The sequence below is a fragment of the Mirounga angustirostris genome, unplaced genomic scaffold, assembly GCF_029215605.1.
Source record: "Mirounga angustirostris isolate CCGP_5_RB_7025 unplaced genomic scaffold, mMirAng1.0.hap1 SCAF_6, whole genome shotgun sequence".
NCBI lineage: Eukaryota > Metazoa > Chordata > Mammalia > Carnivora > Phocidae > Mirounga > Mirounga angustirostris.
Genome location: NW_026991714.1, coordinates 113,378,261 through 113,405,186, shown reverse-complemented (window position 1 = coordinate 113,405,186; position 26,926 = coordinate 113,378,261). Strand labels below are relative to the sequence as shown.

The following is a 26,926-nucleotide window of genomic DNA, read 5'->3' as shown; positions in this document are numbered from 1 at the left end:
CAATCATAAGGCTCACTTCATTTATCTCCTGTTTTTCAGGGATTAGTGTCTTTCACTGCCTGATGGGCAGTTATTAGTATGTGAGTGGGGTTTACTGATTATAGGCTTCACTGTAAGATGACTGCCTGGGCCATTTCATTGGGTCCATTGGGGTCAGTATACTTAGGTCTTTTCTCTTGGGCTGGACGGATTTCCCCAAGAAGATTCTTCCAATTTGTTATTTGAACAAGCCTGGCTGACAGGGTTCTGGGATAGTTGAGGGGCCCACCAATCAGTATGTAAATGTTCACTGTACCTCCATGTTTTCACTGTAATACCTCACTCTCGATAAATGGATGCCACACTAAGAATCTTATCTTTGTTCTTTCCAGAGAATACACTTCTAGCCTTCTATTAGGGAGATGGTGGGGAAGTGACTATTCAGAACAGGAGTAGCGAATCTCATCATCTGTGGTACTTGCCATCCAAAATGGCCCACAAGGACCCTCACCTCCTGGTATGCATGTCCTTGTTTAGTTCCCTTCCATAACACAGTAGGGCTGACCTGTGTGACCAGGAGAATGTGGCAGAAGTGATGGTGTGACTTTTGAGTCTAGATTGCATGTAGCTTTGCAGCTTCCACCTTAATCTCCTGGATCACTCACTCTAGGAGGAAAAAGCCAGGCTTCACGCTGCAAGGACACTCAAGCAGCTCTGTAGAGAGGCTCACATCAGAGAAACTAAGGCTTCCCGCCAATTTGTGAGCCTTAGAAGTGAGCTACCTTTATCTTGGAAGGTGATCTACCAGCTCCAGTCAAGCCTTCAGGCGAACACACCCTCTGCTGACATCTGACTGGATGTTATGAAAGATCCTGACACCCAGTCACTCACTCCTGAATTTCTGACCCACCGTGAGAGACAATAATTGCTGTTTTAAGCCACTGTGTTTGGGAGTGATTTCTTAATGCACTATTGCGTAACACACACAGCATCTGACTTTCTAAAAATAGACTTTCAAGCAATCCTCTTGGTTTTACTGCCACTCTCAACTTTACTTCCAGAGATAACTGGTACCGCCGATTCTTGAGCTTCTTGGAGAATTCTATGATATAAACTGGTTGCTTTTTTACTGTCTCAAAAGTCTAGCCTAGGAGTCTGATTTTTTAGGTCTGCAAAGTCACTTACTACTTATCCAAAAGCTTCCCAAGTTCCAAAGTTTTTTGCTGTTATCTCCTGTTTTCCTCGTCCTAGTTGGACAAAGAAGTTAAAAACTATTGCTTTTTTACTGGAGGCAGCAAGAGTAAGTATGCTCAACCTGCCTCTTTATCTAAGAATTTCTGCCAGTATAACAGGTGAAAAACAGTATCTCAGTATGATTTTAATTTGTATTTTTCATATGGTGAGTATTCTTGGGTCATCTTTTTATTTTGCTTTTAAGAACTCTAAGTATTTCCTTTTAGGTAAATATTCATTTTCCCACTGAACTGTTAAGGTTTTTTTCTTTTTGATTTATAAAAGCTCTCTATATTTGAGAAATCAGCTCTCTGTAATATAAGATGCCGATATTTTTCACTGTTCGCATTCTGTTTATGGTGGTTTCTGCCACCTAGTAAAGTTTTATTTTTACGTAATTGACACAATTTTTTTTTTTTAATTTAAAGTTTTGTTTTCTGTGTGTGTGGTTTTTTTGCTTTTCAGTTTTGTGTCAGACTCAGAAAGGGCTTCCACATCCTGAGATTATTTTTTAAAATTCTTCCACGGGTTTGTTCCAGTGCTTTAATCACTTCATTTTCCATATATCTAGTTCCAAGCTGGGTAAAATTTATTCCAGTGTAGGTAACTGATTAAACTTCATCTTTTTAAAAAAAAAAAACTTTATCTTTTTCCATATAGCTACCTACTACCAAATCCATTTATAGAATTATCCCCAGTGATCCGAAATGTTCCCTTTACCATATACTAAATTTCTTTATATACCTGGGTCTATTTATGGGTCTAATAACCTGTTCTACTGATCTCTTGGTCTATTCGTATGCCAGTAAGATGAAGCTTTATTACTGAAGTTTATCCCCTCCTGTTGCTACTCTTCTCTTTTGGCAACTGTCCTCTGAAATCACAACTAAACACAAACAATTCTGAAGCCACAAATAACTAATGAATGATAATGTACTTGGCTTTTTGAGACAGATCTTCAACACTCATATATAAGAAAGTTCAATATTCTATAAATAAGAAAAATCATAAGAACTCATGAATAAAACAAGAAGTATAAAGTTGCGTTCAACTAACTGATTAGTAGTAAGGTTCTCTTTTCCCTTAAGAAAATTATAATCTAGTTAGGAGATTATAACCTAAAGGAGATAGAACCAGAGAATACAAGTTAATGGCGTCTCAATAATTTCTTTGCACTGGCTTTTAAAGAACTGCTCATACGTAATATTCAACAAAATATATTTTGTATCAAAATAATTATCTTACTTGTAACAAAAGCAGCTGGAGAAGATGATCATAGCAATTATGCAGACAGCCATAGAAATGAGCACAACCAGCCACCGAATGCTGCCATCAAAAAATGGACCTGACAAGGGGAGTAAACAATAAAGCATACATATTATCTTTCTATCACATATTAGAGGGGAAAAACAGTTTGTAGTGTTAAATTCTAGAAAGCTTGCTTACTGTTAAAGCCAGAGAAAATATTTTACTGAAAATCATGATCATGCTCTTCTCGGCTAACCTACCTATGACAACAGGGGGCAGTGTAGGTTGTAAATACTGGTTACATAAATTGGTCCGACAACATTCTATCGTCCGGCGTAGCTGGGCTTTTGGCGAATCCTAGAGGAAGAGTAATGATAAAATTAAAAATGGCTTGATATTTTAAGTTGATAATGAGGTTTTTTTAATATTCATAAATATAATTTTTAATTCAGCTGAAAGAACAAGACCTCCGAATTTTATGTGTAAAAAAGGATTACTGAAAAATTAGAATCTGTGCTGAAATAGTGAAGACTGTGAAATTATTTTTCCTAAGGAGAACATATGTATGTGGATGGTGTGTTGGAACACTGAACTATAAATTACAAACATAAGTTCATAAGTATTTTACACCAAAACTTTGGCATATCTTAATATATTACTATTCATTTGTTTTAATAAAAATGTAAGTCATGGGATCTTTTCCTTAAAAAACATGGATAAGACATTTTATCACAATGATGAACTAGTAGGGTACACAGGATCTCATAGCAGTACTTAAATGGAGGGTATCCCAGTCTAAAGAAAAGACATGTCAGAAAAAGTAGTCAAGTAAGTAGAAGATACTGCAGAGTCTGCTTACAACTTCGCTGTAACTAATGAACCCCACACAGAAGCAAGTTAAAGCAGATGCAGTGAGGACAAAGGGAAAATATAGAAGCCATATTCCTGAGCTTCTTAGAGTCTACCACCACCTAGATATGAGATGTGTCCCTAATAGGTCAGAAAATGAGCAGAGGAAAAAACCGTAGTCATGAGAACAGACATCAACAATTATGTGTGAAGTTTGACTTGACTGGTACAGTACTTGACAAGTTATTAACTTGAATGCTGACATTTCAGCACTGCTGGGAAAACTGCCATTCTGAACCAAAATAGTAACAGAAAGGAATTGCTTGTCATTATAAAAGTAGCAACAATATAAGCAGAAATTGACCATGCTATTCTTAAATATCAGATGGCCAGAAAGGAAAAACTTCAGTATGCTTGAGCATGACTTTAAAAAGGTGAACAGGAGTCCATGACTTGAGATTCTGTCAGGGAAGGTGGGTCAAGAGTATTTGGAAACTTTCAAAACCACAAGTTTTACACTTTAACTGAATTTTTAACATTAAAACAATTTTTACTTTTAAATGATCATAAAAAGAGAAAAGACAGATATGTTAGGAGTTATACAGGTGACTCTGAAATAATCCCAGATCGAGGACATTTACACGAAGGATGGAATGAAGAGTACATAACTAAAGATGAATACAAGGACTACGAAGCATCCAAGAACAGCTGCAGGAAGGCTAACGATCAAAATGAGCTGAGCCTTGCAGAAGAGAAAATACAAAGAAAAACGAAGAAAGGGTTTCTCTGGCAATGCTAGAAAACCGACCACCAAGCAATGGATGTGCTGCTGACAGAACAGATGAGGGGGACAAAGATCAGCACCATGCAGTGGGAGCCGCTCTCCCAGACACAGGAAGAGATCCTCCAGGGCTCCTGTGTTCTGCATGAGTGCCTGCCCTCAAAGCTGAAGCCAGGTGATCACACCAAGCAAGGGAAGAGAGAGGCCTGGAAGGCTTGCGTGATGGGAAGATTTTAGCAAGAACAAGTGTTGGAGACTGAAGGGCTAAATGTTATACTTTTTTTTTTTTTTTTTTTAAAGAAAAAGAAAGCAGACTTGGCCAACTAGAGTTTGGAGGCCGCATGGTAATATGGAAAAAGCAAGGGCTCTGGAACCAAACAGTTTATTAAATCCTAGCTTTGCCACTTACTAACTTTGTGAACGATGAACTTCTCTCTGGGCTTTCGTTTCCTCTGCTGTAAAATGGAGGACAAAAAAACACCTGCCTTACGGGGCAACTGCGAGGAAATGAGGTAGCATATACCAAGCACCTAGCATATTAAATGCAAACAGTAAATATTCGATAAATTAATTCTTCTTGCTCTAGCAAATGTGACATGATCCTAGTGGGGATTCTAGAACAAGCCAAAAATGCTTATAAACTCCTAGAAGAGCCAAAGTGGCTTCACCAAGAACAGCAATAGCAGCCTCCGCTCCCTCCTCTCTTAGGTAGGCTACCTGGGTGGGCAAAGATGAGATGGTCAAGTTGGGGGAGGGGACCTTTCCTATTCCTACACTCCCCCACTCCCATCTGCCACCCATGTCCATTTGTGTGATTTGTCCAGAGTCATGTGAGCTTAGATACTTAGATTTGAATTACAACACTGTTTGGAAATGAGGTTTTCGGTCCCAGGCCTTTAATCTGTAAACCAGGAGGGAGATGGGTGGTTGTGCAAAGGAAAAAAGGAACAGAAACTGCCTGGGGAGCCCTGTTCTCAGGCAGGCCAAGAGGACTAGGCTCTGGAAAGCAACTCCCCTGAACTATCCACTAGCCTATGCGATCCTTGTGTGACACAGTCTGTGTGTACCTAGGGATGCACATAACTGGCTTAGTGACTGCTCAGTTATATCATCAGAGCTAACATTTATTAAGCCCTGTGTGCTAAACTCTTTACATATACGTTATCGTATCATTTGATCCTTACAACTCCTTTACAAGTGAGAAAACAACTTTAAAAAAGAAAAGTGCCCCAAAGTTCTGCAGCTATAAGCAGCAGCACACGGAGTGGAACACACATTATGAAGTTTTAGCAACTAACTTATATTAGGGAATTCAATTTGTGATACACCTAGTTTAGGGGGCTTTCAGGATACTGGTTATTACTGCTGAGCTCAGTGCTCTAACCACAGTTCTTTTTTCAAAATTTTCAGTGATTAAAAAAATGTATAGAATTTGTGGTTTATAAACATGCAAATGGCATAAAACTGGAAGAAATAATCAAATTAGCATCCCCCCAAAATCCTGACAAATTACAGAAAAGGACTAATTCTAACATAATAAAATTTAACATAGACAAGTATGTAACAACTGTTTAACAAAACCCCATTCCATTCCCATCCTATTTGTGTCAAGAAACCAAAAGAACCAATAAAGAATGGAAGAGGTGTGGTTCAGCAGTAGCATGAGTGAAAGGTGGGTATTTTGGCTGACCGGAAGCTCGAGAGGTTTCAACAGTGTGGCATGACAATCCGATATCTAACATGAGATTTGGCTGTATTTAGAAAAAGGGAAAGGAGTTATTTATTCTCTGCATTTTTTGTGTGTGCCTGGTCAAACCACACTTGATTCTGCATGTAACACTGAGAAACCGGAGTAACTGAAGCTGATCATACACGGAGCAGTTGAGGTGACCAGGAACTAGCATTTTCACGGGCAAAGACAAGACGGTATGGGGAGGAACAGAGGACCACACAAAAAACTTTCTTCACACAGTAAAGGGCTATCTTATTAAAGAGGCTTTAGAGGGGCGCCTGGGTGGCTCAGTTGGTTAAGCGACTGCCTTCGGCTCAGGTCATGATCCTGGAGTCCCGGGATCGAGTCCCGCATCGGGCTCCCTGCTCAGCAGGGAGTCTGCTTCTCCCTCTGATCCTCCTCCCTCTCATGCTCTCTATCTCTCATTCTTTCTCTCTCAAGTAAATAAATAAAATCTTTAAAAAAAAAAAAAAAGAGGGCGCCTGGGTGGCTCAGTTGGTTAAGCGACTGCCTTCGGCTCAGGTCATGATCCTGGAGTCCCTGGATCAAGTCCTGCATCGGGCTTCCTGCTCAGCAGGGAGTCTGCCTCTCCCTTTGACCCTCCCCTCTCTCATGTGCTCTCTCTCATTCTCTCTCAAATAAATAAATAAAATCTTTAAAAAAAAAAAAAAGAGGCTTTAGATTTGTTCTCTGTGGTCCAAAGGGGCAGGAAGAGATTTATAGTCATTAGGAGGAAAAGCTTTCTAAAGTTCGTACAGATGAAACAGGTGGTCTTGGGAGGCAAGGAGCCCCTGTCACTACAGGCATTGCGCTAAAAAAACAGATGGGATGCAAAACGTGTTTGGGGGGGGGAAGGGGGATGTATAGAGGAGACGTGTGGATCCCCAACTTTAGCAGAGGTCGGAACATAGAACCTTTAAAGTTTCTATCAATCCTGAGAATTTCTTAAAATGGGAATAACTTCCTAAAATAGTCGAACCCTAAATCTGTGAACAAACAGTTCTGTCTGAAGCTGTTTTTCAAAAACACTGGAAGGATTGCTGGGGCAAAATTACTATACGGGATTTTGAAGAGAATAGGTTTATACCCGAGAGCCATCAGGATGTTCATAAACTCTTTATTACCAGCTCTCTGATGCCTTTGCTGCTACTGTTAAAATAGCTCCACTGAGATTTCCTTACAAGGACTGAATTTGTCCCAGGGACACAAAGGTTACTGCCCATCACCCTAAAGTCCTTCCAGTCAATTTTATAATCCATGGGTGATACTGTGACAATATTTTTTGCAGTCATGACAATTTGAAAACAGGATGATTTAAAACTTTTTTTTAAAGTAAAATAATCTGGAACTTCAATTACCACAATCCTACTACTTGAAGCAAGAGCTAAGCTTCCTCCAATATATTTGATTTACAAGAACATACAGTGATGAGCAGATCAGGCACATTTCTCCTGGAGAGAGGAATACTTTCACATGGCCCCTCTCTTCTTTATTGCATAGGCCCCAAATGAGATCTTACCTTGCACTGAAAGTCAGATCCTTCATATTTCATACACCCTGAAGCTAATGTGGTTTCTCCCTGGTCATCTTCTTCTATGATGGCAAAGCAATGCCCATTAGTTCTAAAAGAAAAGACCCCCCAAAAAACAAAAAACATAACTTCACATCAGAAAGTACCAATTAAATCTCAATTTGAATGTGACTGGGTACTAATGACCTTTAGTACCTTGTTTTTTGAACTAGAACTGCATTCACATGTTATTTATCAGCAAAATTCTATGGGTTTTCAGGCAAATGAAAGAGTTTCGGCATCTGAACTAAAACCTAATGGTCCAAGGTGGAAAAAGATTTCTTTTAAAATGAGTCCTCCAAATATGAATTATTATGTAACTTCTCTTTGCTAATCACAGCCATGTGATCACAGGAAGCTGATTTATAAAATTTTACAAAGTAAAGAATCTTAATGTTTAAAAAACGGCTGTCTCTTTAGGGCACCTACGTGTCTCAATCAACTGAGTGTCTGACTCTTGGTTTCAGCTCAGGCTCAGGTCACGATCTCGGGGTCGTGGGATCAAGCCCCGTGAGCAAGACTCCATGTTCAGTAGGGACTCGCTTGAGACTCGCACGCTCTCTCTCTCCCCCGCCGCCCTTCCCCCAACTCGTAAACACTTGTTCTCTCTCTCTCAAATAAATAAGTAAATCTTTTTTAAAAAAGACTCCCTCTTTTTATCCATGGGATTTTCAGTATTCACATACCATAGACAAATAAAAACAACTTTTTTATGAAACACAAAACCAGACTAAACGACAAAGAAAAATATACTTGGGAATAACAGACTGACTAAGATCCTGAGAGGTGCATTTTACTGAATGTGATATGAAAAAAGGGATAACTTTTGAACAGCTTCAAGAAATTTACATATATATGTATTTAACGAAATGTTGTCATTTTAGTATTAGTATGTTGGAGTTTACCCCTAATATATTCATTTAGACTTTAAAGGGCAGGAAACCACTTGTAAAAGATTTTTTTTTGTGGGATGCCTGGTAGCTCAGTCGGTTGTGTCTGACTCTTGGATTCTGGCTCAGCTCATGGTCTCAGGGTTGTGGGATCAAGCCCTGTATCGGGCTCCATGCTCAGCTGGGAGTCTGCTTGAGATTCTTTCTCCCTCTCCCCTCTGCCCCTCCTCCCACTTGCGTGCACTCTCTCTCTCTCTCAAATAAATCAATAAAATCTTAAAAAAAATAAAAACAAAAGCTTTTTTGTGTGCTCTTACTTATTCATATCAGTAAGTATATTGTTTCTACTTAAAAGACTTGCAGAATTATTAATTTTTTTGTAAGGAAAAATGCTAAGTGTGGGGCAAAATTCTGTTAAAATGAATGATTTCAGTTATTCTGGATTACTAAGCCACTAACAGCCCACACATATCAGGCACGTATTACGGACAATAAGTTTGGCAAGAAATTACCTGGTGACATAGTGTGGAACACTCCCCTATGACAGATTATCCAGGCTGTCACAATAAATTCAACTACCACCAGAGGACAAACAACAAATCTAAGACATGGTGAACTATCATATAATTTCAATATTTTACATGTATACTTTTTGGCTTTATATCTGGTGACATTCAAAGAGCATACAATCATTAGGAAAGTACAAAGCAGGACGTTATTACCTTCATAACAGGGACACAGTTAATTAACTGATGAGACTGTGTTGTTCAGCGAATTTTTTTGGCTAGTAAGCCAATTCTTCAATGTCCCCAAACAATATGGAATAGAATTATATGATCATTTATAAATGTGTTGAATAGTTAACATAAAATTAAGTAGGAAAATTTAAAACTGTCATATAAATCAGATTTGGATTGGGAGCTCACTTGTAAGAAAGTAAAATAAAATTAAGTATCACAGTATCAACTTCTATCTTTCTGTAAAATATTTCAACCAATTCAGAATTATAAGATTTTGGGTGAATTTCTTTTTTGGTAATCTCTAAATTTTCTACAATAAGTATCAGTAAACTTTATGATAAAAAGATTATTAAATAAACTCAAAATGTTAGACAAATACCAGATTCCTTTTACCTCCTTTAAAAAGGATATTACAGTGTTACTGTAAGAAAAGAACCATCAATCATGTAGTAGTACTAAATATCCCCATATACAGAACAAGAAGCTTTTTGGCTCTTTGGAAAGATACCATATAAAATTAAAGAAAAAAAAACCAACAACCTTAAACAATGTAAACAATTCTTAAAATAGCACCAAATGCGCTCCTATTCTCATAACTTTAAGAAGGACTGCATAAAATACTTACATGCATGTGTTATTAATAGCATCATCTGGGCAGTGTCCTGAGCAATAGCACTTTAAAAAAGGCAAGGTATCTTCTGGTGCTAAGGTTACTCCATTTTCTGATTTTTTCTGGTCAGAGTCCGATTTCATCCCAGTACCGTGGAGCATACTGTCTAGATTCTGCCCTGTATTCAAATATGAAATCTGTGAATAAACCATTTCTGAAAAGCTAATTCTTTCAATTTCAATTTCCAATGAGAAGTTTCTAGGTTTTCTTATTACAGTATGACAGCTACTGTGTTTAATTAAAAATACACTTCATTCATACATTTAACATTTGTTAATAACCTATTATGCACAGAATAACCGTCCCAGGTATTGTGGGACATATGGAGAGGACTATGTCACAAATTTTGCACAGTGGAAAACAATGTGGCAAAGGTAGAAGATTATGGTCATGACTTTAAGAAAGGTACAAAATGAGAAGCAATTTCAGGGAAGTCTGAGATTGTTTCCGATCATTAAAAAAATACACAAATATGGTTCTTAAACTCCTTGGCTGAAGACTTGGAACTAGCTTAAAAAAAAAAATAAGTCCTTTATTTGTGCCTCTGCGTGGAAGTGCAATTACTAAGCATCTCGCTTTGGACTTTAATTGCTTAAGTAAGGGAACTGTGAGAGCATGGGGACTAATCATATTATCTGGTGCCTTTTATCTCAAGGTCATTGGTTCAAATCCAGCCTATGCTGCCAGAAACTGAAGGTTACTGTAGGGCAGTCGTTAGCTTATGAAAATAGAACTGTGTTCTTGCATTAGAGTCAAGTAGCCTCAAATGACAGATACTGTCATATTTGGTACTGAATCTTTCAGGCTGAAAGCAGAAAAGAACTAAAACGTTTTAGTAATTCCTCCCTCTCTCCGAATCAGCTGAAATTGGCTAGCCTACTCCTTGTAGGGTTGACCTCCAGGGAATAAAATATTAAGAGAATTGTGTATAAACATTTCATTATAAATGTTAAATAAGTGGTTCAAGCATAATGTGGACTTGACTTTAGGTCTCCCACTCCTCTGCCATCTTGCTCCTCCAATGTGGACTTGACTTTAAATTTAGCCATGATGAACTATTGAAAAGAAAAAGTAACACACAAACACACACTGATAACAGGAAAAGAATGTGCTGCTAATTTTTTTTTTAGTGACTCCATGCCTTGAATTTTAATAATCTTCATTTAACCCTTTAAATTGATAACAAAGCTTAAAGACCTCATTTACGTTAGGAATGTCAACTGTAAAAAGTAACAAAAGGGTGGGATGGCCAAGAATAGAAGAAATCCACTAGGCTAAAAATGAGGCGACCTGGACCGTGGTCTACTATGGTCCTACGATGGTCCCACCACAGTTTAGTTAGCTGGATGACCCGGACAAGCCCTGTCACTTCTTCAGACCTCATTTACTCAGTAAGACTACAGGACTAGAGGCCACCTGAAGTCTCTTCACCAGCTTTAAAATCCACTACGATAACAGAAGGAAGCACTAATTTAAGTATGGAGAGCAAATGGTAAATAATATACTACATGCAATTAATTTTTCAAATATCTAGTGATACACAGAAAAAGCAGTATAGTGTGATAGAAATGACACAGAAATAACAGTGTGAAGGTAAGGGTTCAACTCCCAAATATATCCATAGATGTTACTCTCTGAACTTCTTCTATCTCTAAAAAATGGCGATAATAATTCCTGCCCAATTCAACTCAAGGTTATATATAGATGAAATGAATGTATAATAAAGGGCTTAATTACATATAAAATAGGGTACAAATGAAGAAATTATTTAATAACAAAGATCATACTAAAAGATCACCAATACCTAGAATATTCAAAGTTATATCATGGTTAATACACATAATTTCCCAAAACACTATCTGAATTTAGGAAATTAAAAATCCTAATTATAATAACTTGCATCTGGGGTTTATATTACCTCAAATATTTACTTAACAAAACATTAATTAGGGGCGCCTGGGTGGCTCAGTCGGTTAAGCGACTGCCTTCGGCTCAGGTCATGGTCCCAGGGTCCTGGGATCGAGTCCCACGTCGGGCTCCCTGCTCTGCGGGAAGCCAGCCTGCTTCTCCTTCTCCCACTCCCCCTGCTTGTGTTCCCTCTCTCGCTGTGTGTCTCTCTCTCTCAAATAAATAAATAAATAAAATCTTTAAAAAAAAAAAGAAAAACATTAATTAGAGGCCAGCTACGTGCAGGCAAGTTACCGATTGCTGGAAACTGATCTGGTCCTTGAGAAATGGGGAAGGACAATAAGCACATAAATAAACACACTGTGAAAAGTGATATAATACAAAGGTAAACGAAGGAAAGAGCCTGTAACACAAAGTCGGCCTAGGTGTCAAAAGCAATGAAAACTAAGCTGTATCTCAAAGTTACAAGATTTCCCTAAATAGAGGCATGGATGCAGAGAAAAATAACTAAGCAACAGCCTCTCTGCAGTATCTCCCTAGGTGACAGCACCCACCCCATGGTCTAAACAAATCTCCTTGCTGATAGTTCCTAGATTTACCCCTCCAGCCTTGACCTGCTTAAGTAATCTCAAAATTAACTTGTCCAAAATGGAACTCATTAACGTATCTCCTCAAACCCATCTCCCCAAGTCTTTTTGGCTCAATCTCCAAAATAGATCTCAAGTTTTTCCACTTTTTTCCAACTCCACTGCTATTACCTGGCCCCATCATGCCGTGCCACTTCTGAGATAGGAATCTCCACACTCACCTCCCTACTTCTGTTCTTGGGCCCTCCCATCCATTTCCCACATCGGAGCCAGAGTTATCTTAGAAACATAAATCTGATCCTGTCACTCTCTGCTTAAAACCAATTAATGGCTCCACATGCACTCAGAATAAACTCCAATCTCCTTCACCATGCCCACCGCCAGTAGGATTTGGACCCTGTGTACCTCTCCAACATCAACTCACAGCACCTACCCTCCACCATGCTCAGGCATGCTAGCCTTCTGTCAGTTCCTACAATATGCCAATCTTTTTCTACTCACTAGTCCTGTGTTTACAAAGCATAAAATTATGAGGTCTGGGGTGGGCTGAAGCTATAGGTTGTATTTCAAACAAATACATGCAAAAAAATACTTAAAGTTTACATGCTCAAGTGTAACAACTGAGAAAAAACCACAAATATATATAAATACAGAGATGAATAGCTAAAAGATACAAGTGACTATATATAGACACATTTATACCAGCTTCCTTTGTCATTAATGGCAATTTTTGGCATCCATGATTTTACAATTTTTTTCCTGACTAAATAATTTTTCTTACTTTCCCAGTCATCTATGGTCTTCCTTTGTACAAAGCAGAGAAAGCCCTCCCCCGTCCTTAAGACAGAATGTCTAGAATAGGAATCAGAAGGCAAAAGGTAGGGGAGCTGGAGAGACCAATGGGACATCGATGCTTTGCATGTACGAAGTGATCAGTAACAATTCTCCTTAATCTATGTGCTACGGAGTGGTGACTACTGAAGGTGGCTTCCAAGTTGTCCTTCTGAATGGGAGTTCATATAGTACTTATCCAATTTCTTCTTCATCACTGAATACTGGGTGTGTTGGGCACCAACAATTTCTCTCTTAGCTACCCACTGCTAGACCATGAAGAGGCCCATATGAATCTGGTGGACAAGGTTACATACTACCCAAAAGTCTCGGATGAGTGGCCGAGTGCATTAAGTGGATAAACCTCTGGGTTATATATACATATATACCTTTGAGGAGGAATTGAGTATTTCCATTGACACGAGCACTTCTAGCATATGCATGCGAGAAGGATATGTATGAGATTAGGTAGACGGGTGTAGTACCCTGCAACAACTGTTGTTAGGTGTTCTTCTTCCCTTTACCTTGCTAAACACACACACACACACACACACACACACACACCCTTTTTTAAATATTTGCCCCCTCCTCCATGTGATTCAGGGAAGCACAGCCCTACCCTCAGTAGAGACAACTGTTTTGTCTAATCCAACAATTTTAGTTCTAGTCCCCTTGCCACTGCTGACACAAGAGCATAAATTACTTCTGGCCAATAAAGTTAGAAGGAAGTCCACTGGAAAAGGAAGGGGAAGGAACAGGAGAGATGCCTGGGGAAAGATTTCTTTACCAATTAAAAAGAGACACGAGAGACATCCATTCCCTCTTCTACTGAATGCTGCCAACTCAAATTTGCCCTATCTATATGGGATCTCTGGCCCCACAGCAGCCACATTGTGGCCATGGAGTCAGTTTAACCTAGGGCTAAATTAATAGGTGGAGGAGAATACAGTTGAAAAAGAGAAAGAACTTGATGAGAGCCAAGGAATTAACTTACTGAAATCCCCCTACCGTCAGACTTCCTGTTTTGTAATACATTTTCCTTATTGTTTAAGCTATTTTGAATTGGGTTTTTTGTTGTTGTTGTTACTTAGAGCTGAAAACACCTTAACTGACAGAAGAGAAAGAATCTGTTCAAGACTTTTTAAGTTGTCCCAAGGATATCTATTTTCCCTATCTTCCTAACTGACCAAACTGATTTTGTCTGGCGGGACATGTGTCCAGCCATAGGCAATGGACTTAGATTAATCTACGCTGACTGTGACAACCCCATCTCCCAGTTTTCCAGTAGCCCTAGCAACTGTCTCAGTTTATCCAACAAAACACAATAAAATCTGCCAGCAGAAGGCTGGTTTCTGGGGACATTTTGCTTTCCTGAAATAACATGCAGTTGAAGTCAGTGCTGACCCTTTCCCCATTTTTCCTTCCTCCAATGCAGATAACAGCAGCCGTTTTGTAACCATTAGGGAAAAGCCAAGAAAACTACAAATGTCAACCTTGACACCACTCAACTACTGAATGAGCACCAGCAAATATCTACCATCTACATCAAAAAATAAATCTGTTTGTTTAAGTCACTGTTTGTTGGGTAATCAGTTTCTTAAAGCTAAAATCCATTTCTAAAACTTGTGACCAAGCCAAAAACAAGAACTAAATAGCAATTAGATGTTAGTATCAGGTGACACATTCTTTGATTCAACTTGAATAACTTTATCTCAATGTAAAGGACTTAAATCTTTATCAAAACATCTAATGCTCCAAAAATTCCTGTTTACATCTAGGATACATGTTATTGTTTCTATTTTACAACTAGGAAACCAATAATATGGAGAAATTTACTTTCCCGTGACACAACTGAAGCTAAAGTTGAAGCTAAAGCCATTTCCACTAACACCACTTCTAATCCTTAGTAATCTCTAAGAAATAACATTTTCTTCTACATTGGTTTTAGTTTTAAGACTAAGTATTTTTATTTTATATAAAGCAACTCTCAAACTAATCTTTTTGAAAGGAAATGTAACACATTTGGCTATTCATCACAGAAATGTAATTCTTACCGATATTTTTTGCTTATATCTAATAACTAATGACCAGTTTATTTCATCTAATAAAAGTTTATTACAGAATAATTTGAATCAGGGTGGGGAAAGAATTTTGAATTACACTGCCTCTGTGTGATCTATATAGATTTTTAAAAAAAATTTAACATCAAATACTAATTATCTGGGAGTGAGGTAGCAAATATGCTATTAATTTAACTCATCTTCAAAACAGCTTTGGCTGGTGCTGATCAACAAGACATATAACAAGAGCTGTTAAAGGTGTTTTATTAAATAATTTGGCATCTCACCAAAAAAAAGTGGCTTTTGGAAGAAGGCTCTCTGTATTCTGAGCAAGAAAATACTAATGGTATCAATTACACCTAAGACAAAATATGAAGCTACAGATTTTATTTTTATCTTTAAAATGAAAACATCAGGGGCGCCTGGGATGGCTCAATAGGTTAGGTGTCTGACACTTGGTTTCGGCTCAGGTCATGATCTCAGGGTCATGCGGCTGAGCCCCACATTGGGCTCCATGTTCAGCAGGGAGTCTGCTTGGGATTCTCTCTCTCTCTCTCAAATAAATACATTAAAAAAAATGAAACTGTCAAAAAATTTGTGCTGTTAACTGTATTTCTTGCTAGTAGATATTAATCTTTATCACTCCGAACAAAACTTTATGAAAGAACAATCTGTGATGACATAAACTTAAGAGAATGAAGATACCCAATAACTTTAATCTAAAATCCTTTTGCAAAACAGTACTCTCCCTTCAGTTTGAAATAATGTCCTAATTAAACCATTTGGGAAAAATCCCATGTGCAAATATAGCCTGTCTGATCCTCAGAGTCATCACAGTAATTTCCTGTTTGGGAATTCCAAGCTATGAACACAAAATTACAATGCTGTTCATAAATAAAACTTTTGAGTATTCTATGAAGAAATTTTAGTATTTGGCATATACAAATGCAACTTACCTTTCTGAAGTTTTTTAATGATGACAGAATGATTTTTTAAATTATTTACATTTATTCTGTATTGTATTTTAAAGGAGAAAGGAATTTTAAAACTATGTCTTGAGTACCTATTACCCTGTGTCCTAGTCTTACTAGGACAGATACTTTATTTTATACTTTAATCCTCACAAGATTTAATGTTGCATATCATAATGCCTATGTTATGGATAAGAGAACAGATTCAGAGAGGCTGAAATTTTACAAATATCTGAAAATGTTTCTATCACAATCAAGTTCAAAATTATCTGGCATGTATTTGTTCTTTGCCTTTTTACTTAAAAGTTATGCTGGCGGGGCGCCTGGGTGGCTCAGTCGTTAAGCGTCTGCCTTCAACTCGGGTCATGATCCCAGGGTCCTGGGATCGAACCCCACATCGGGCTCCCTGCTCCGTGGTAAGCCTGCTTCTCCCTCTCCCACTCCCCCTGCTTGTGTTCCCTCTCTGGCTGTCTTTCTCTCTGTCAAATAAATAAAACCTTTAAAAAAAAAAAAAAAGTTATGCCGGCATACTGAGCCTAACTGTTCAAAAAGGCACATAAGTAGAAGAAGCAGTTTCAAGAATGGTTATTTTAAATATAGAAATAAAATATTGAAAAAGATTACTTAAATGAACACTGATTTACCTTGAACACAAGAAATGATGACCAGATAGGCTCCCAATAATTTGATGTAAATATAAAGCTGAGTCATTGTTCAATTTTAATGTTTCCTGTACACTGTCACCTCTAATAACTGGTCTTGTTATGTCACTAATTTAAATGACTTTTATTCAAAGAGATTTTCTTGCAAAAGGTCTCAATCACTTGACAATGACTCCAACTTCCACTGCTTTCTCTTGACTCCTGAAAGATAAAAATATAAAAAAGGTAATGAATATAATTGTATTCTGGGAAATTTTCAAAACTAAGAGAGAAAAACAAATGCTCAAACATTCCTTTAAATAATGAAATACATTTCGGGGTGGGGGGAGAGGGAGAGAGAATGGGGGGAGGGGGAGAGGGAGAGAGAATGTTAAGCAGGCTCCATGCCCAGCATGGAGCCCAATGTGGGGCTCAATCTCACAACCCTGGGATCATGACCTGAGCTGAAATCAAGAGTTGGAAGCTTAACCAAGTGAGCCACCCAGAAATGAAATACATTTTTAAAGATTAAAGCTATCTTTATTTACAATAACAAAAGGGCACTGTAATTCAAAAGCTTAAATAATTCAGTAAATAGACTGCCACCTCTCCTGATCTCAGATTAAGCATATGTAAAACAAGTACACTAAATAATCCCAATAGTCTTTTCTGGCTACTCTAATTATTTTATTAGTAACAATTTCTAAATATACGAAGAATAAAGCAGGAAAAACTGAATTTAAAATATGAAGTTATTCAACAATAATCTTTCAAATCCTAATAGATGTGATAAAAACACCTCAAATCTTTGCAATAAATAATTTATTCTATAGAAGAGAAAGCCTAGCTAATCACACATATTTAAATAAGCAGTGTGCTTCATCATTAAAGCAACAGAAATATATCTTAAAATTATTTTCCTAAAATATTGCAAATCTGGCTTCATTAGTATAAAATTGAGCTTTTAATATGGATGATGTGAAATCTAACCTCCCCAGTTAAGATTTGGCAATTATAAAATAGTTGAAATGGGTAACAAAAAAACCCTCACTATTTTGTATATAGATGAATATAATTCTGTTTTTTCTCCCATCCTATTGGTTTAGACAATTCGATTTTATTGATTTCAGCCTAAACTATTCCTGAATGAAAAAGATTTTATTTATTCATGACATAATTACCCCCAGCATGATTTCTACCATAAACCACCTGAGCTTTCTATTTTATCAACCTAAGAATTTTTCACTTTACTTAGCTCTTCAAAGGCACTTACAGTATTGAGGAAATAAGGTTTACAGAGTGTCATTTATATTGTGCATTTTAACATCTGACTTCTAAAACCTCTACAATTTCTCACTTCTCTACTATATAATTAAATTGCTTCCCACCTACATAATGCTGAGACAGTAAGACGTAAAATCTAAAATAATCACAGAACAACATCCATAATGTGACTTAATAGCATTTCTTGGGAAAACTCCCTTCTTGAAATTACACAATTGCGATTCTAGGGATACTTGTTCAGGTTTCAAATTCAAAAGCAGTCTGCAGTGTAATTTCAACCCTGTTCTCCCGTCATATTTCTATTTGCCTACTAAGTATCTCTACTGGGATTACACACCACTCATCTAAATCCAATGCATTCTCTCTCCTTCTTAACCCTCTAGGCCTGCCTCCTTCTCCTGCATTTGCTATCACAGAGGGAGGTAGTGCCATGTCTTCAGTCACCCGTGACAAAAAGCCTGGCATTATTTCGGCCTCTCCTACTAGCTCCGCCAGCTCCATACCGCCACCCACTCACCAACAGCACTTTTGGAGTGCCTATGACACATCAGTGCAGGGTGCTAGGATACAGATATGAGTATGGCAGTCCCCGCTGCAAGGAGCTCATGGTCTTGGGTGAAACTGATTGCTAGGACTGGTTCCATCTTCCAGAGTCATTGTTTCCTCATCAATTGATTTAAAGCTAATATGTGGTCTAGTCTCATTAGAGGGACAACCAAAGCATCCTGCAGAGCAGCTGAGGAGACTCTAAGCACCTGCCACAGTCACAGTCCATTTCACTGGAAGGGGATTATGTGTGATTTCTTCCCATAAACATCTATGACTGCTATGCTGGGCACAAGTTCAAATCCTGATCTGCCTGAAATAAGTAACCTACCCTCTCTGGATGAGTTTCCTCATCTGTAAAACTGAAATTATATTATTAACTCATAATTATTTTAAGATCTAAATGAGGTAATAGCTAATACATATTCACCTCTAATTATGTGCCAGCACCATTATAAATGCTTTGAATATATTAATATTAATTTATCAAATCATCACAACTACCCTGTGAGGTAGGTGAGATTATTATTTTAATTTTACAGATGAGGAAACGGAGGCAAGCACAGTTTAAGGAATTTACTGGTAAGTGGCAGGGCTCTAATTCTAATCAAGGAGATCTCATTCAAGAGTCCATGTGTTAACTGCTACCCTAGACTGCCCTGCTGGATATTTTATGTATGTTACACAATGTAAATTATATATTATAAAGTAGGAGAGCCTGGTATAGAATGGGTGCTCAATAAAGTTTCCTCCTCTCATACATGTTTATAACATGGCACAGGAAGTAACAGGTGTGATCTACAATAACTTGTATAGAGAACAGCTATCAGCCAATAGAAGGCTAAAGGTAAAATGGCTTCAACTGCCTCATTTGTAACCCAACAATGGAAAGCCTTAATCTTTAAAAGAAAAATGTTAGGTTTTAGCTGACTACCAGCTCAATATGCATCAGTGCTTATGACAACTGCTGAGACATGAAGGCAATCTTATCAAGCAGGGATGGAGACCTACTGCTGTAATCAAAGAGGGTCACCACCTTACTTTATTCCACCTGGTCAGGCCTCTTGAACACTTTAGAGAGGAATGACAGGAATGCAAAGGATAGGGAAATGACTACACTTGAGCTTACAACTCAAAGATCGGGGCCTTTGCTCACAGCATATCAAAGGAACAAAGTGTGAATGCACCTCTGTCAAGGACATGACGGACATGACAGACATGACAGACATGACGGAAAGGAGACTAGACCAATTAAGTGATTCATCGGATTCCTTCTAATGCTGAAGTCCTGCAGGAACAGTGTTCTTGCCACTGACTATTAATTTATTCCCTAAATATTTATTAAGTACCTATTATATACATGATTCTGTACTAGACACTGAGAATAGACTGATGAGGGCAAAACGGACCCAGTCTTCACGGAGTTCCTAGTCATTAAACAAGACAATTAAGATAGTCAGGCACTAAACAAGACAGTACAAATCATACGTAATCATAACTTGTGCTAAGTGTGAGGAAAGAAAAGTGCCAAGTCCAAGAGAGGCATGGGGTAGTGACCTAATCTCATCTGGAGAGACTAAGGGAAGCCATGCTAAAAAGCAACATTTAAGATGAGATCTGAAGAATTAGAGTTAGCCAGGTAAAGAAAAGGGGGTGAGTTCTAGGCATAAGGAACAGCCTGTACAAGAATCTTGAGGCAGAAAAGAGCAATGGAAGAATGGTATTTCTGAAATGGTGAGCATAAGGGGTAGTTGATGGGATGTGAGTTTGAAGAAATAGGAAAAACAAGGACCAGATCAGGCAAGAGCGTATGAAAGATCTGGGATTTAAATCTAAGTGGGATGGAAAGGCAATTATCTGGTTTCTATATAATGGACTGGAGGGGACAAAAACAGAAGTAAAGAAACCAGTTGAGAAGGACAGTATAGTAGTTTAGGAGAGGGACAATGGTGGTTAAGATTTGGGTGGTGGTGGTACAGTGGATGGGTTCAAGGTATATTTCATAAACAGACTCAACAAGGCTTAGTACTGGATTAGATTGTGGGGTAAGGGAGAATGAGAGTCAAAGAAGATCTCTACATTTCTGGCATGAGCAATTACTGGAATGAGGACAAGCAGATTTTGAAAGGAGTGAAGAGATCAAGGGTTCAATTTTAGACACTTGAGATTACCCAAAGGGAATGTCTAATGGGCACGAAGCTTAAAGGACACATTTGGTACTGAAGATACAAATCTACTACGTCAACAGCATAGAGTATTTGAAGCTATGGCTTTGTATGAGATGGCCTTCTAAGAATGAAAAGAGAAGAGGGCCCCAGAATACCAACATCCATTTAAAAACTGGATTAATAAAAGCATTAACACCATATATATTTATTTGGCATTCACTGATAAATTAAGTTTACGGTCTAGGACCTATCGTGTGCAATATCAATGTAGTGTATATTACCACAGCTAGAATATAAACTAGTATTCACAAGTGATACTTTTTCACAGGTTAAAAAAAACAACAACAATCTACCAAAACATCATTGTGCTGATCTAAAATATGTCCACAAGTGCTCTGACAGTACCTTCAATAGGTGGATCCTACTTCTCTGTCTAGAATTCCCACTGGTCTTAATGAGTCACTTCTAACAAATAAAATGAGATGGAGACAACAGAGTGTGACTTCAGAGACTAGATTATAAAAGGCATTTCCAATTCCACCTTGCTCTTTCTTGAAACACCCACTTTGCAGGAAGCTAGCTGCCATATCATAAGGACACTCAAGCAGCGTTCCAGAGAGGGCCACGTGGTAAGAAGCCGAGGCTTCCTGACAGCAGCATGTGCGTGAGCCATCTTGCACATGGATGCCGCAGCCCCAGGGAAGCTTTCAGGTGACCGCAGCTTAACCGGCACAATTCAGGAGACCCTAAACTAGACCCAGCCAGCTAAGCCCCTGGTGGATTCCAGACCCTCAGAAAATGTAGGGGATCATAAATGCTTGTTTTAAGCCGCTAGGTTTTGGGGTAATTTGTTGGGCAGCAACAGAAAATACACACTGCTATATAATATACTCATGAGAAATTTGCTAAAATAATAAAAAGCCTAATCACTGTAAGTTATTGCACAGCCAACCAAAAAACAAGAGTCTGGAAAGCATAGTCAAATCAGAGCATAACAACAGAAGTATAAGATAGTCACAATGCCCAAAGAACTAACTGATATATATAAGTAACATCTTTCTTTCAAAGGAGTAACCAAAAGTATGCTCTTTCTTTTAAAATTACCTCAACAAGTAAGGTTCATTTTTGTGGGGAGAAAACCATCCCTAGTTCTACTCTCTATACTGTTACACACGTGCCCTTTTTAACTATGAGTTGCAGAAAGATGACATCAATTTTATGTTCTAGGTAGAGGCACTTTTCATATAGTATCCTGGCAAATTTAAGAGAGTGAATTCTGATGTAAGTCTACGGGTTTCAAATATCAGCTCCAGTATTTATCTGCGATGTAATTTGGGAGAAATTATTCAAGCTGTCTAGATCTCAGTCTCCTTAGCCACAAAATGGGAATGATACTACTAACCCAAATGCACCTCGGTATTAACCATTCGGTAAGTAACAGCCGTCTGTTGTTACAGTTGTGATTACTGTTATTAATAATATAAATACTGATGACTTTCCCTTTATTTGTCCCATCATATTAACTGTTTCTGTGATCATGACATAGCAAAACAGTAACCATATTTTACAACCATTCCTGAAACAGAGTATTTTATAATTCTAACATCTGAAAATAAAGTATTTTTTAAATTCTTGGAATAACTCATTGGAATTTTTATATTAAATTTAAAATACCTAACCTTGCAAAGCTAAGGATATAAGGAAACATAGACCTTTGAAATGCTACATGATCGAAATTTCAAAATGATGCTGGTGTTTAAAAGTTGTTCAAATAGGCATCTAAATAAATTTATTTTCCATTGCTATATACATAGATCGGTGCTGTTTCTTCTTCAGGAAAATAAAACTAAGGCAAATTATTCAATAAAATATAAATAATTTCTTTTTAAATAAAAAATTACAAAGCTTGGTAAACAGAAATACGGCTAAACCAATAGTTGATTCAGAATAAAAAAAAAAACAGGAAAAGGCTGAAGTCAGCTGAAAAAACAGACTAAAGTCATTCTTTCCTCTTCCCGTTAAGCCCCCCACCCTTAATTTTTACTCTCTAGTAGTGAGGTTTGGGAATTTTCAACAAGCTGGCCAGCTGCCAATTCCATAAAGTGGTGAGGAGCAACTCCCCCTTCCAGCGGTCCCTCCCCCTAGGCAGCTCCAGGCGCCTGGCCTGACAAGCTTTCTGAGAAGGACTAGACTTACTGCAGACTTTCTGGCTCCACAGCCATTGTTTGCATGGCTGCTTTGCTCCTTATCCAGAGCTTGGATTAGCATAAGAATATTGTCTTTTCTCTTAACCAGCAACCCATCTATTTCTTCCCCATTTCCAACCTCTACTCCCATCAATCCCTGAGCTAATATATACACAGACAACTGTAGTAACACCGCTCATGGCTATTTTTATATCAGTGTGAAAAACAATCTCACCCAAATCTAAACATAAACCCTTAAGAAAATAACATGCTTAAATAAATAGTTATATAAGTGTATCTGTGGTAATACACAGGAATCTCACCAAAAAGTCTGCCTTGGAGGCTATGCTGTGAGAATTTGTGATGGGTGAGACGTTCATAATGAGGTCTTTTGGAAAGTCTGAAAAAGGAGCAAAGAGAACCAACCAAGTTCCACTTTTCAGAGACATTTCTAACTGCCATGTCTTCAACACCTTGAGGTCACTAATTTCATCGTCACCACTGAAGTTACTTCCTAACTAGACTTAACCTTTTCCCAACACTCAATTATTTATTCAAAGCAAATTTAATGCATTTAACCTTTGTATTTCTGCTAAATCGTCCCCTCTTTATTCAAAACCTTTCACTTTCCTTCTGAGCCAAAAGACTATTCTCCCTAACACAAGTATGAATTCTTCCAGGAACAGAAAGGCAAGACAAACTAGTACAGCATTATACATTGCAGATGCATTTATACGTCCTATATCCCACACCAGGGGTCTCAATATTAGATGCACAATAAATGCTTCCTGGTTTATGAAGTATTTTTAAAAACAGGAGATAATCTATTTTTAACTATTCAACTTTGTACTACAAATCCCCAACCTAGTTACTCCAAAGTTTTTTTTGTTCATTTATTTCTATTAAAGGAAAAAGCTCACAAATAATTAGAACTAGATTATGCTACACATCAATCTTTGGCACATCTACGCTCAGAAGAGATTCTTACTGGCAGCTGTGCATTGAGGGGGTCTGGGTGTTGTTCTGTCTCTCCCCTGGAATAAGCACAAATGACCAAAAAACAAGCCAAGTGGTTGCAGAAATGCCTGGGAGGCGCAGCGTTTGGTCATCCCTGTTTAGGTGTATTAGGGGTAACGGTGAACAATACCGTCTGTGTTTTCTGCACAGTATTTTTACTCAGATAAAATCAGTATAAAATGGTAGTGAAGAGTTCAGAGTCTAGCATACGCTAGGTCTTCTGTGCAGATTAAATGAGAGAAACTCATAAATATTACTTAGTGGTAACTTCATGTTAGCATATCACCATCTTTATAATTTGCAAATTAGTTTTATGTGCATTATACCATCCGTATGACCCTTACGGTAAGTAAGATTATTCCTACTCTGACAGAGAAAAGACAGGCTCAGAGAGCTAAAGCGACTTGCTGAATTTCATATAGCTAGCAACCTGAGGAACAACTAAACCCAGGTCTTTGAACCCTAAGGGCCATGTTTTATCAGTCGGTACGTGAGTAAGTCCATCAAAAAGGAAACAGGAAGTTATTTTTTATTGAGCCATGTAAGATTTTATTTCATCTTCACAACTCTGCGAGGAAAAAGTGAAGCTCAGCAGAGTTTCAAAACTTGCCCAAGATCACACAACCGGTAAGAGGCAAGTCTGTTGTGACAAAGCCCAAATTTCACTCACTAATGCAAAGTCAGAAGCCAGTAGGTAATGAGAAAAAACCCCGAAAGTGGTAGGCTCCTCATTACACACCACTGCTGCTCAGAAAGGGAAAAAACTCTCAATGCTCTACAGTGTGGCACTGAGCTGGGATACTGCTAACATGTCTTTTACCAGCTAGCTCCCTCACAGGCTCTGCCAGCAGGGGACTGAGAGAAAGCTGGAGGAGGGAGAAGGGACTTGCTTCTTCCTCACCTTGCTGTTCCCTGTCAGCCACCTGAGCCGCACCCGCCGCACAGGCAGCAGCAGTAAGTTCCTAGTTTCCAACTTGCTGCCACACTTCCAGAACCAGCTTCATGGCCCACATTCAGACCCAGGGGTGCCGGCACCTCAAGGTCTGAGAGCCAGCTCCTCAGGACCTATGCTCTGAGCTCCTCAGGGGCCAGCAGCAGCCGGGCTCTGAGCTGCCGCCACAGGGGCACACATTTCTCCAAGCATCTAGGTTCTGAAATCTCAGTCTCTTCGGGGTGGTAGCTGCTTCCCACAATGACCATTTCTGCTTAATCCCAGTGCTCCACTGGCTTTTTCAACTCTCTAATACCTGTGTAGTCAATTCCCTATACCAAATTCTTCCTGTGAAAACAGCCACTGTGGTTCCTGACTGGGCCCTGATTGATACAAATACTTCCAGAAAACGGACCTCAGAGAGTAACAGACAGACTATACACACACACCACACACATATTTTTATATATATTCACTTCACCAAAGAGAAGCCAACAACATAGCTAACATTTCCTAAGTGCTTATAAACTGCATTTTAATACATATATTCAAAGAGTTCTAAGATATTCTGACCTTAGGAATAAATTCTTCTAGACTCAGCAAATTTCACTTCTTCTCCCACAAATAAAACCTATCCAAGTTAGAAGTTTGCTCAGGATTGGCTGGGCTTTCTATTCTAACCTATGTGACCCAAAGTCAAAATGCTTGAAAGAATACCAAAATTTGGTTATCAAAACAGATTTCTCATTTCCTTAAGCAACACTACATGTAATCAAAGACTTTCGCTGTGGCCAAAAAACTAATTCAAATGTTAAATCAATCTTTAAGTGGAATATATTCAACTTCCAGAACTAAGGAGAAAAAAAAAAAAAGAACAAAGCAAAACTTTAAAAATAACAACAAAAAACCCCTACCCATATTTCACTCAGGAAACTAAATCACAATATATCTGTATTTATGCCCTCAATATGAAAAAACAACCGTTCAAAAACAGTCATGAGCTTTTGCAAGTGTGTCCCTCCCTAAGAAGATCTGGAAATATGCGGGTGGCTTTTTGGTTGGTGACAAATGACCAAAATAGAAAATGCAATGCAATTGTGCAGGGAGAATCCCTCAAAACAAAGAACTGTCTCAACCAAATGTCAATAGTGCTCTCCTTGTTGAGAAATCCGGATTCTTAACTAAATGATCTACCATTTTTCATTATCTAAAGGCTCCTGTGTGGTTCTAGATGTTCAAGAAGCAATAGTATTAGGCCTCTAGGAAGAGAAAGTATCTTGATCAAACTAATGTCTGGATGCAATTTTACTTTTACTTTACTTTTTTTTCTTCTCACTTGACCACTTTAAAAAAGAATCCCAGGGCGCCTGGGTGGCTCAGTCATTAAGCGTCTGCCTTTAAGCTCAGGTAATGATCCCAGGGTCCTGGGATCAAGCCCCACATCGGGCTCCCTGCTCAGCAGGGAGTCTGCTTCTCCCTCTCCCTCTCCCTCTCCCCCTGCTTGTGTTCCCTCTCTTGCTGTGTCTCTGTCAAATAAATAAATAAAAATCTTTAAAAAAAATAAAAATAAAATAAAAATAAAAAAGAATCCCATTCTTGCTGTATTAACCACAGTGCCTGCACAAGGCAAAAACAACTGAAAACCATTTCTCTCCACTTTTGTCTCTATTTACAATCTTTTAAAAAAATTCAGAGCACACAGGTTTCCCTGAAGCTCCAGGAGTAGAGGCTCTGTCCCAGACTAAGCCACTCAGCATATTCCATCCTCCATGCCAGAATGAAAAGTTCAGGGGAAAGCCAGTCTAATATAGTCTCAGGACCGTGGCTAGGCCTGCGGAGACACCGTCCCTCTTCAGACTGAATAGGCCTAAGAAAACAGCTGCCCAAGAAGCTTTTGGCAGTTACGTTGGCACCAGAAGGGGAACCAGAAGGCACAGCCAGGAGACTAAAAGAAGCCAGGTCCTTACAGCCATCAGTGAGTAGCAACCTTGCCTGAAGCCTGAATAACAGGCACTTTTCAGTTTACAGTCCCTTTTAATTTAGTTAAATTCCCTTTATTTTTTAGGTCAGAAGGAGTCAGTTTTTCCTTTAGAACCAAAAACGT

The 26,926-nt window shown here is 38.4% G+C and overlaps 1 protein-coding gene across 10 annotated transcripts in view; it reads right to left on the bottom strand.

The window, feature by feature from the left end:
• The window catches only part of BMPR1A (bone morphogenetic protein receptor type 1A), a 144,863-nt gene that overhangs the window by 21,448 nt on the left and 96,489 nt on the right, over positions 1–26,926 (bottom strand). For all 10 annotated transcript variants that reach the window (XM_054508253.2, XM_054508251.2, XM_064594912.1 and 7 more), the window contains 5 exons: positions 16,694–16,912; positions 9,648–9,810; positions 7,342–7,444; positions 2,721–2,817; positions 2,458–2,557 (listed from right to left, as the gene is read on the bottom strand). In XM_054508253.2, coding sequence (XP_054364228.1) covers positions 2,458–2,557; positions 2,721–2,817; positions 7,342–7,444; positions 9,648–9,810; positions 16,694–16,760 — 530 coding nt within the window. In that variant the 5' untranslated portion in view covers positions 16,761–16,912. The remainder of the gene's footprint in view (positions 1–2,457; positions 2,558–2,720; positions 2,818–7,341; positions 7,445–9,647; positions 9,811–16,693; positions 16,913–26,926) is intronic.